The sequence below is a fragment of the Nomascus leucogenys genome, chromosome 13 (genome assembly GCF_006542625.1).
Source record: "Nomascus leucogenys isolate Asia chromosome 13, Asia_NLE_v1, whole genome shotgun sequence".
In the NCBI taxonomy this organism is placed as follows: Eukaryota; Metazoa; Chordata; class Mammalia; order Primates; family Hylobatidae; genus Nomascus; species Nomascus leucogenys.
Window position 1 is genome coordinate 99,612,244 of NC_044393.1, and position 12,092 is coordinate 99,624,335.

The following is a 12,092-nucleotide window of genomic DNA, read 5'->3' on the forward strand; positions in this document are numbered from 1 at the left end:
AAATCTAGTCGAGTAATACACAACATACACAATACAAGGAACAAACGTGATGATCAGTTATGACACATGCTGTACCATATGATAAAACGTGAGTGCTTGGATAGATTCACAGAGAGGGGTGCTTCAGGCCATCCTAGAAGCCCCTGGGAAGAGACAATGTTGAGATCTGAAGGCTTAGAAGTCTCGGGAAGGGGTGTCCCAGGCAAAGGAAAGAGCCCCAGAAGCCCCCATGGCTAAGAGAGCTTTCTGGCTCTGGAAACTGATCAAGGCCACTAACTAGACAGGGTTGAGCTAAGCAGCAGCAAGGTCCTCTGAGCCTTGAGGCTGGGACACACAGATTTGACACAATCATCACGGAAGGATTTTAAGCAAAGGAGCAACATGATACTGTTTTTACAAGCTGGCTTTGGCTGTAGGGGCTTAAAGGGTGTCCCATTGTAGACCAGGATGCAGTGGAGACAAAATGGACAAAACACAAGGTAGATTTTTGAAGGCAAGGCCCTTAGGATTTGTTGATGGATCAGATGGGGAGTATGAGGGTAGGGATAAAGAACAGCTCCCAGATTGCTAATTTTCATACGGACCCAGTGAATAATGGTGTCATTTCCTGAAACAGGAAGTCCAAGAGAGGACCAGGTTTCCAAGGAAAATCAAGAATTCAGTTTTGGACATAGTAAACTTGAGATGCCTATAAAACACCCAAGTAGAGAGTCTGTCAAGATCAGCCTGGAGCCCAAAGAGGTCAAGGTGGGAGATAGACATTTTGGACTCTTCTGGCTACACAGGTATAGTTATGCTTGAAGAATATCAAGGCAGAGGGTGTAGGCAGGAAAAAAGGCCTGCTGAGAGGTTTATACAGAATGGCCAAGGAGACCGATGCACCAGCAGAGCTGGCAGGCTGACCAGGAGACGGTGGGGTAATGACGACACAGGGGAGATGGCGGTGAACTGTGTGGAATGCTACTGAGAGGTCAAGAAAGCAACCAGAAACTATTAGATTTGGTGACAAGCAGGTGAGAAGCCATTCAGGCAAGAGCATGGATGGTGAACCAGTGGGGAGAGATGTCCAGAGTGGATGGGCAATTTAGTTTTAACAAAATTCTATCACATTAATTTTAATTTGTAATGTGATTTTATAATTTGTATTTTAAAATTTAATTTTGAACTGCAAAATATTTTGGATATAGTTGTATAGTTGCACTTCCTGTATTTCAATAAATCTAAGACTATACTTACGTACCACAAAGTAAAGCATTACCTTTACAACACAATTTTTTTTTTTTTTTTTAAGAGACAGGTCTGGCTATGTTGCTAGCTGGAGGGCAGTGGATACTTACAGGCACGCTCCCACTGCTAATCAGCTCAGGAGTTCTGACCGCTGTTTCCAGGTTGGACGGGTTCACACTTCCGTAGGCAACCTGGTGGTCCTTAGCTCCCAGGTCACCGTATTGATGCCGAACTCAGTGTACACACAGGATTGGCACTGCACACTACAGCCCAGAATGCCTGGGCTCCAGCTATCTCCCACCTCAGCCTCCTGAGTAGCCAGGACTCCAGGCACATGCATCATGCCCAGTGACAATGTTTTATCACTGATTATAAGACTAATGCTCTGGCTGGGCACAGTGGCTCAGGCCTGTAATCCTAGCACTCTGGGAGGCCGAAGCGGGCAGATCACCTGAGGTCAGGAGTTCAAGACCAGCCTGACCAATATTATGAAACCCCGTCTCTACTAAAAATACAAAAATAAGCCGGGTGTGGTGGCATGCGCCTGTAATCCCAGCGACTTGGGAAGCTGAGACAGAACTGCTTGAACCCGGGAGGCAGAGGTTGCAGCGAGCCGAGATCACGCCATTGGACTCCAGCCTGGGCAACAAGAGTGAAACTCTGTCTCAAAAAATCCAAATCAAAACAAACAAAAAAAAAACACTGATGCTCAAACTATCAAGTAAACGCGTCAACTGTCTTCTTGGGATTGCTACCTTGGGCAGCTGGACTGGGGCCTACCCTGTGTGGCATCTCCAAGGTTCAGCGCAGGATTTACGCTACACAGGGGTGCAGGTTTCTCTGCTGTGTTCATGGCACTCAGAACAGTGTCTGGCGCATGGCAGGTACTCAGGGCATATCTGAAGGAATGTGTGCACTACATCATATAAAGAAATGATACTATGCTCCCTCCAATCAGGAGGTCCAGTCCTTAAAGGACCACCTCAGAAGAGTTGAGTTGAACTTCAGTTTCTAGTACAATATGCTGTTCTAAGCTCCATTTACATAGACATAACTGGATGGACTAGGTCCCCATTTTCTGTTCAGTGTTCATACATTTTTAGTCCTAAGAATAACCCTGGTAATAAGTAACAATACTGTGTTGTCAAAATTTATTTTTATTTAAAAGGTGATTATTTGGCCAGGCACAGTGGCTCAGGCCCGTAATCCTAGCTACTCAGGAAGATCACTTGAGCTTGAGCCCAAGAGTTTGAGGCTGCAGTGAGCTATGATCTGCACTCTAGTCTGGGTGACACAGCGAGACCCTGTCTTTAAAAATGTATTTGGTGGAGGTCTTCTAAGGCAGAAATTTCATCCTGGAATGACAAATGAGGCAAAAATATTTAAAAGATCCAAATTAATGGCATGTGTTTTAAGAACGTAAGTTTTCATTAACAATCAACTGCAAAGCAAAACTATATTTTATTAATAAAGTCAATGGTAACATTTGCTTACGTATTAGAAATAGCCCTGTGAAATTTTAGCTGCAAAAGGGAATCATTTAAAAAGCACTGCTCTATTCCAAGTTTGACTTACAGACAAGGTAACAGCCACCAAGCAAATGAAATCCCTCTTCTCCTTTACAGCTGCTCCTTGGACAGAGGGAGGCCCATTGTCTGGGTCTGAAGGAGGCTCCCGAGACCCTGACACAGAACACTAAACTCCAGGGTGTTCTAGGACAGCAAGGCTGTTTTCTCAGTCATCTCCTGTCTGACACGGACATCAAGCTAAGCTATGAGCAAGGGCGAACAATGCCTCTCAGCAGCTCTTCCTCCTTGACCAGGCTCCCGACCACGGAGCATTTCAGTCAAGGTTTAGGGATTTGAGGGTGGAAGGAGGGAATCTCATCACTGGGGGGGAACTCCCCTCACAGACCCCCCAGGGCCACTCAGCATCAATCAGCTGTAACCCAGCCCCAACATCTGCCGGCCCCTGCGCAGGGAGTCCACGGTCAGCAGCCACCTCAGCACACCTCCTCCTGTGGCCACATCTTCACTGGTTTCTGGAATCCAACCTGGGGCCTTCCTGAAGCCAAGTGAGAAACTCAGGACAAGGCTTCTCTTCTTTGAAAGCCACATCAAGTAGCACAAAGGACTGAGGTTTGCAGCTATTTTATTTACAAGTATACATTTAACACAATGAAATAAACACTGATATATTGAAGCCTAGTTAATAGTAGTGTAACAATATGCATCATTTTGATGATTACATTATTTTAAACAACAAACTACACTGAAAAATTAATGCCGATAAAATTCTTGGTCATAATATTAAGAAATACAATATATAAATTGAAAATATGATTGCTTAAAATTTGAAAATGGAAGTGAACTCATTTGGACAGACTCAGAGTTAACATAATCTGAAGGGAGGGGAGCTCTGACCCAAATGGTATCTTTCAGGTTAACAGAAGAAAAAAGAAGCAGAGTTTATCTTCAAGGAGAACAGGCAGTTTGCTTCTTCAGGTAGAACATATTCCCAGTGTCCTCGGGCTTTGCAGCAGAATCACATCACCGAGCATGAAGACTTGCCTTGTGAAGCTGCCCCGTCCATTTTTTCTGCCTCCAAAATTATCCTTCGAAAAACATCAACAGCAGTCTGAAAAGAGAAAGAAACCCAATCACAGTGTTAGCGTGAAGTCGAACTCCGAGTACTTCACGGACTGAGGAGGGCATGCCGCTTGCCCTGCCCTCCTACTGGTGGGGAGAAGGGGTTCTGGTGAGCCCCAGAACTTCAGGGACCCCGACACCCAGTAAGGCCACTGTCCATCCCTCCTGACCCAGACCATAACCAGCCTCCAATTGTGCTTTTGACCCTGTTTTCTTCAGGCACCAGGAGACGCCCGAAGAGTCCTCACTCCCAGACTCACCACCATCTCCTGTCCCACTCCACCCCACGACCCCCACACCCCAGTGTCCTCTAGACCTCAGAGTCCCTCTTCACTTCTGGCACTATCTTTCCTCCTTTCCCACGGGACATGCTCTCCCAGCAGCCCTTGCCTCTCACATCCTTGACACCAAGAGGCCTCAAGTGGGGGAGGCACCCTCCGTGCTCCTGAGATGCCACGATGCCAGCCTCCAACAACCTCTGCGGCGTAATTCTCGGTCATTTCAATCCACAAACTGCCCTCCCTATCTCCTGGCCTCTCCTCTCCTGACTGTCTTCCTGCCCTCAGCCTCAGCCCAGGGTCAATCCCCCAGTCCTTCACCACAGACAGCAATCACGGCCACGTGGAGCAGGAACTCTTCCTACACTGCGTGGGGAGAACTGTCAGACCCTGTCCTTTATTTGTCTTTTGTTATACAGATTGGAGGTTTCTGTGTTGTTGCCCAGGCTGGCCTCGAATGCCTAGCCTCGCCTCCTTTTGCACCAGGACAACAGGCCTGAGCCACCGTGACTCCCAGACCCTGTCCTTTAAATGCAGTCCTGTGGTCATGAAAAACTGCCCCTGTTCTCAGAAGCCCCACAGGAAGTGCCCAGTTTTCCTAATCACCAAGAATCCCCCTCCCCCATCACTCCAGTGACTTCCAGTATCCCACGAAACCACAACACACCAACTGCCAGTGTCCCACCACACCACCTTCCCAGCTCTCTTTCTCTAGCTATCCTGAAGCAACAATTCTTAGCCCCACAAGGGGCCTGATTTGTTGACCCTATTATTACATCGCCCCTGTCCCCTTAACCACTTCTTGCTGCTCCTTTCCCTCTCGGTCAGCTCAGATTCAGCAGGCCACCATGGCGCCACTGTACTTCAACTCCCTTCCCTACCAACTGTCGCTGGCATGGTGCCCGCAGCCACACAGTAAACGCTGCCCAGGGAAAACACACACCGCTCACTGCTGACCTCACACCCATGACCAGGAACCTGGCGCAGATGCCTGGTGCTGCCTAGCCACCCGCCTGCATCCCTGGATGTGGGCACTCCCCAGAGAAAGATCCACGCCTTGTCCCTTCTCCTCAAATGTTCCCCATCCTTACGCTCAGCTGAAAACCTTGTTTTACACACTTCACTGGAAAACAGAAGCCACATTCATGAAAGAACTCCACATCCTCCGTCCACCAAGCTGACCCACCCACTTGAATGCGGGCTCCCATCCTCAGCCTTCTGTCCTGTTGGTATGAATGAGGTGTCTGTCCTCCTAGTTAACCGAAGCCAACCCCAGGTCCCACCCCGCTTGTCTAATCTAGGTCACCGGCTTCGGATCACCTGATTGACAGGAAGCAGTGTGTAGAGAAAAAAGGACTAGATGTGGATGAGATTTACAATTCAGTCCTAGTTCTTATACCACATAAGGTAGTGGGTGATCTTAGAAAAGTCACTTAACTTCTCTGAAACTTAATTTCCTCACTTCTAAAACGAGGCGATTTAACTACATGATCTGAAGGATATAGTCCGTAGGCACTCAATGGATGATTGATTTAATTCGATTTTTAAAATATAGGTATCTCTTAACTATCTCAGTTCTTATTTGAATTCTGTGTATACTCAGAAACTGAGCTGACTTCGATAAATCCCTTGCTATCTGGAACTTGGGAACCAATTACACGGATCTGCTTATTCATTTTTTTTCATCCGCACATAAGAGGACATAACCACACGGATTCACTATCCCTCCATATCCCAACACAGGACAAAGCCAATTTGACCATCACAGGATACTTAGGCTGACGGATAACCCACTGTGCTGAACATTATGAAGGATATTTATATAAATGATACCGACTCAGATCTCAGAACAAATTAAGAGGGCTAAGAGAAGAAACCACAATTTCTTTCAGCTGGATGGATCCAGAGGGGGTCAACAAGAAGGTGAAATCTAGGTGGGGCCTTGAGGACTACAAACCTCTGTCATGCGGAGCAGGGAAGGAAGAGCGCTAAGGCTGCTGGCGCCCAGCCCTCCCAGGGAGGAGGCACCACCCTACTACACTAGTTTCCTCAGAGAAATGAAAACCAAGTCATCTTACCTGAGTATCAAACACCACCACATGTTGAAAACACATTCAAAATATAAAACCCCACATGAACATAAGTAGCTACTTAGAGAAGGGCTATTTTAAACCGGAGGGGAGCATGAGGAAAGGTGAGACATTTTGAAAGTGGGGTGGACAGGAGATGGTGTGTTTAAGGAAGGGAGCAGTTTGATGTGACTGAAAGTACAAGAACGTGGCGAGAGAAGACACTAGAAAAGAACAAATTACTGACTGCACTCAGGACCAGGCGAAGGGTTCTATAGAGAAGGGGCAGTTCACTGACAGTTTCTGAGTAGAGGATGGTACCATCAGATGTGTATCTTTAGAAAGTTAAGGGCAGCAAAGAAAAATATATAGGTGAAAAATGCACTGGGGGTGGGAGACAAGCTTGGTGCTGGGAGTATAAATTAAAGCAATGGAAGAAAAAGGTTCATACAGGATTGTGAAGCCTCCCTGAAGCAGAATCTACATCCTTCCCAGAACATGCCTTTAAAGGTACATCTGCAGGGTGAAATTGGTACTAAATGCTTATAAGATGGTTCTTAATCATTTCTATGTTAAAAATTAACACGTACGTCTGACCTGGTTTCATCTAACAGAAAAAAAGCCAGGGGGTGGGTACAGTTACAAAATTAGTACTAAAGTGATATAATTCTTTTTTTTCCCCCTGTATGGACTTATTTCTGTACCAGCTTTAATACAAAACAAAAATACATGTTTACAAAAGGTAGTATTTCCTTTACTAATAGTTTCTGTTTATCCTACAAATATCCTAGGTTCCACTGTTAAGTAGAATACTGACCGAATTTATAAACACCTAAGTGGTACCTTCCTAAAGCAACACAAAGCTTGGTATTAGAAATGGTGGAAGGCCAAATGTTACACAGGAGTGATCAAGACAGAGGTCAATTGCCAACTGCAAGGACACATCCCTGCGACTGATGACAACACAATGCAAAATGAGGTTTATAGAATCTGTTACCTGATTTTCTTTAGCAGAAGATTCCAAAAAAGCTGCATTCCAAGATTCTGCCAAAGCTTTCCCTTCTTCATAACTGATCACCCTAAAGGAAAAATAAAATTCTAGTTAAAGTACTTTGCTTTTCATTAGATGAAACAGGCTCCATTTTGGTCAATTTCTTTCTCATGAAGCAGAACCATGCCCTGGCCTAACATTAGCATCAAGAATGTAACACAGGAGTGTTTTAATTACGCCTGAGCTGGGGAACAGAATAGACATTGCCTTATGGGATTATCCATGCTCCAGCAAACCTTCCAGCTCAGAGAACATGATCCTATTTTCCAGTACTCCCGTATCTGTAACAATTGACTATTTTACAGCTAGGTTTTAAGCACCCAAGGCCAGGGGAAATTGTGAAAGAGCCTGAAAGCTCAATTCTCTTGCGTGCAGGCTGTAGAGTCTCTTCCTCTCTGACATGAAGCTGCCTGGGCATGGGACATCTGCCTCCTTTGCTCCCCATTGCAATCCCAAACCCTGGTACTCAAAAACCACTTGCTGCATAAATGAGCACTATGTCTTTTTAGAATTTGCTTTATGCAAAGTGGTAGATAACCTAAAGGTGGTTTCCTATAAAGTTTGCTCTCTCTTTTCTAGAGGAATGTGAGATTTCTATTCCACTTTTGCTTCTGCTGCACACGACCGTAACACCTCTGAACAGATAAAAATGCTACAGCTAAAAATATTCTTGACATCAGAACAATAATTAAAATGATACTTCAGTGACTAAATCATCTTAGATTTGACTTTATAAATCACTAATGATTTAAAAGATACATACCTTTCCATATGCAGGTCTTTCTTATTCCCAACCAACATAATAGGTATTCTATTTATAAGAAAAAAAAGACAAACTAGTCAGTGCCAGATTGTATTGCTCAGAAGATACTATTAAAAGAAGTTTCTCTAACAAACAGATAAAATGGTACTACTTACTGTACTTTCCCCACCATATCCAACAATTTGCCATGGATAACTTTAATCACTTCAAAACTATAGAACAAAAAGTATAAATTAGACATCCATTTTAATGTTGAAGTTTTTAAATGTATGTTATGTTGCCAGCTGGAAAAATGTAAAATGTCACAGACTCACCATTTTAACATAAACTGAACACAAAGAACTCTTGTTTTTTCCTAGCAATCCGCTCACATGTGCATACATCTGACACTCAGCAACGCTGACTGAGGATATTCAAAGTGAAACAGGTAAGGCATTCAAATGGAAAGCCTACCACTGGGCTGACAAACCACATAAATGCACATTTTAATCACCCAACTCATTCAGCAAAGAACCAACTGTTTACAACTTGAACAACTTTTCCTAGAGTGCCCTAGTACACTCAGCCTGCTCCTGTTTTCTTTCCTAGGTACATACATTCTCTGGGTGATGCCAGTATCTCTTGGCTTTCAATCAGATCAATAAGCTGATGACTCTAGGTTGGAGGTGGCTCTCACCGGGAAGGGCATCTGAGATGTCACAATGATCACTTGAAATCTGCCACAGCAGGATTATTTATACCACTGACTGCTGGCAAATGGCCACAAATCATTTTCCACCCTCCCCCAAAAAACCCATGCGAACATTTGCCAGCACATCACTGGCTCTACTTTCAAATCCTACCTAGAATCTGACAGCTTCTCACTCCCCTTCACTGCTGCCACCGAGGTGTGAATTCCTGGCCCAAGTCTGCCTGTATCAGTGCCACAGCCCCAACCCTTCCCCGCCACCCCTGCTCGGCACAGCAACCAGAGGACTCTGCTGCAGCAGATGGATGGTGCCTCGTTCAACGTCCTCTGATGGGTGGCCATCTCTACTCGGCTCCAGTGACTCTCAAGCCTCAAACTTCTGACCTCGTGATCTGCCTGCCTCGGCCTCCCAAAGTGCTGGGATTACAGGAGTGAGCCACCACACCTAGCCTCCCAGCCTCAAATGTCATTTCTTACACCTCTTCTGTTTACCCTAAATTACAAATTCCCTTTCTATTTCTTACCCTTCCATGCTTTATTTTTCTTGGCAGCATGGTCACAGACATCCTATCTCGCACGTATGTCGTTTTACTGTTTGTCTTCCACACCAGAAATAATAAGTTCACAAGGGCAGGGATTTGTCTGCTTTGTTCATGGTTGCATCACAAGCTTCGGAACAAGTTAGCTTGTTGAATGAATTACACGCTGTGCTATTTTAAACGATGTGTGCTGTCATTTGATAAAAACAAAAATGAAATTTAACCCCCCTACAAGCTCGCTGTGGGTCAACAAATGGGATATGGGTGTCCTAAGGACCTGCGGTTGCATTACAGAACCACGGTTTCCTCCGCATGCTGTATTTGCCTACATTTAAAAGTGTCGCCACTTGGGCAAAAATACAGTACCCTGTCACGTGAGAAACAGCTGAAAGAACTGGGACTGTGTGGCAGGCAGCTTGGAGCCGGCTCCCAGATCTCCTGCTCTCCGAGTGGCCACACTACACTGTGTGTCATCTCCGTGCATGGACCTAGTGACGTGCATCTAATGAACAGAATATGGCAAAGGTGGCGGAATGTCCCTTTTGTGGTTAGGTTATAAAAGATAGTGGCTTCTGTCATGCAGGAAATTCTCTGGCTCTCTTGTGCACCTGCTCTGATGAAGTGAAGCACCTGGCAAGGAACAGAGGGCAGCCTCAGGCCAGCGGCCAGCAAGGAACTGAGAAGCTCAGTCCAACAACTTGCAAGAAACTCAATCCTGTCAAGAGCCACACGAACATGCTGGGAAACATCTTTCCCCAGCCAAGCCTTCAGATGGGACTGCAGCCCCTGCTGATACCCACACTGTGGCTGTGAGAGACTAAAGCAGAGGACACAGCTAGGCCACACCCAGATTCCTGACCCACAAAAATTGTGAGATCATAAATGTGTACTGTTCTAAGTGGCTAAATTTCTTGAGATCACTGATTTTCTGAATCAAACTGGTTGATTTGGAAAGTTTTACTGATGTATTTCTTGGATATTCCATAAATATTTGTGTATTCAGCATATAGGTTTCTAAAAAACAAAACACCACTCTTCTCATACTCCCTCATGTCTGAAATTTGAGAATGCTCATTAAATTACGAGTTACTAGGAAAAAAAGGCATTATTTAAAACAGCCCCATTTGTTCCCAAACCCGCTTATGCCAGTTAAATTCATCATAGTCATAATTTATGTTGCAAACTTTTGAAATATGTGTAGACAGAGTTTTTGTTTGTTTGAAAACTAGAAGTTGAATACTGTGGGTTGATCTACTAAAAATGGTGCTCCTTAATAAGGTGTGCCAAACCAACTGAAAAAGACTGGTGGGGAAAATCACAGCAATCTAAATAGTTGAGGTGTAGACTGTTTCCCAAGTATCTCACTAGTAAGAAACTGAACCAGAAGTCATAATGGACAAATTGCGGATGTAGTCATACTGAACAGCAGTGAGTGAGCTCATATTCAAAGATGACAATTTGAAAATTTCACTGTGTGACTGAATGTATATTTATGCTTTAAAACAAAACACTGGAGATTGACATCACCTTTCTGATTTTTTTTCCCTTAACCAATGTTGTTTTTGGTTTTTTTTGTTTTTTTTTTTTTGGTATGCTTACATATGCTAAAAGCAAAATTTATTTTTCTAATCTGGGAATGTTTTTGGTTGTTTTGAGACAGAGCCTTGCTTTGTCACTCAGGCTGAAGTGCAATGGCATGATTTCAGCTCATGATATACCCTTTGCCTCCCAGGTTCAAGAGATTCTCCGGCCTCAGCCTCCTGTGCAGCTGGGATTACAGGTACCTACCACCACACCCGGGTAATTTTTGTATTTTTAGTAGAGATGAGGTTTCACCATGTTGGCCAGGCTGGTCTCGAACTCCTGACCTCAAATGATCTGCCCACTTTGGCCTCCCAAAGTATTGGGATTACCGGTGTGGGCCACTGCGCCTGGCCCTTAACTAATCTGGCTGCCTCAGATAAGAGAGGTCTTCTCCTATATCAACATACCCAATTTACAGGTGACAAAGGTACTGTGAAGTAACTTGTCCAAAGTTGTTAGTGGGGATAAATGAAAACCCAAATCTCACATCTCTCAAATGCAGGTTTCTTTTTTCCATTTCTAGAAATTATGAAATAGGATGTATTTTCGCTTTATTTACTCAGAAAGAGCAATTCTACAGGGGTTTTATGATATAAAGGAATAATCTGAGACTTGTTTTATTTCACAAATAATGAAAATGGTTATCATTTAGATAGAGGTTAAATTCAATAAAAAGGATTAGACAATTCTGATGAACAAACTGGTTGATTCAGAAAGTTTTACTGACATATTTCTTGTATATTCATAAATATTTGTGTATTCAGCATATAGGTTTCTGAAAAACAAAACACCACTCTTTTCACACTCATGTTTGAGATTTGAGAATGCTCATTAAACTATGAGCTACTAAGGTAAAAGGCATATAACAAAACAAAACGCACCCATTTTAGTCAGGAGAAACTTGGTCAAAACTTGTAACAGTGGCACTGAGAAGACACAGAACCAAGTTTTTGTCTTTTGCTTTGCCCTAGGCCAATGTTTTCTCAAATACATAAGGTCCTTGGTGAACACATTTTCATATTTTTATTTATTTATTTTTTTTGAGACGGAGTCTCGCTCTGTCGCCCAGGCTGGAGTGCAGTGGTGCAATCTCGGCTCACTGCAAGCTCCGCCTCCCGGGTTCACTCCATTCTCCTGCCTCAGCCTCTCCGAGTAGCTGGGACTACAGGCGCCCGCCACCACGCCCGGCTAATTTTTTGTATTTTTAGTAGAGACGGGGTTTCACCGTGGTCTCGATCTCCTGAC

General features: G+C 44.2%; 1 protein-coding gene across 1 annotated transcript in view; it reads right to left on the reverse strand.

Moving 5' to 3' along the window:
• Window positions 1-2,669: 2,669 nt before the first annotated feature.
• Window positions 2,670-12,092, reverse strand: part of RHEB (Ras homolog, mTORC1 binding) — a 54,123-nt gene continuing 44,700 nt past the window's right edge. The window contains exons 5-8 of the mRNA XM_030826195.1: window positions 8,192-8,248; window positions 8,037-8,084; window positions 7,220-7,301; window positions 2,670-3,864 (exon numbers count right to left, since the gene is read on the reverse strand). Of these exons, the coding sequence (XP_030682055.1) occupies window positions 3,772-3,864; window positions 7,220-7,301; window positions 8,037-8,084; window positions 8,192-8,248 (280 nt within the window). The 3' untranslated portion in view covers window positions 2,670-3,771. The remainder of the gene's footprint in view (window positions 3,865-7,219; window positions 7,302-8,036; window positions 8,085-8,191; window positions 8,249-12,092) is intronic.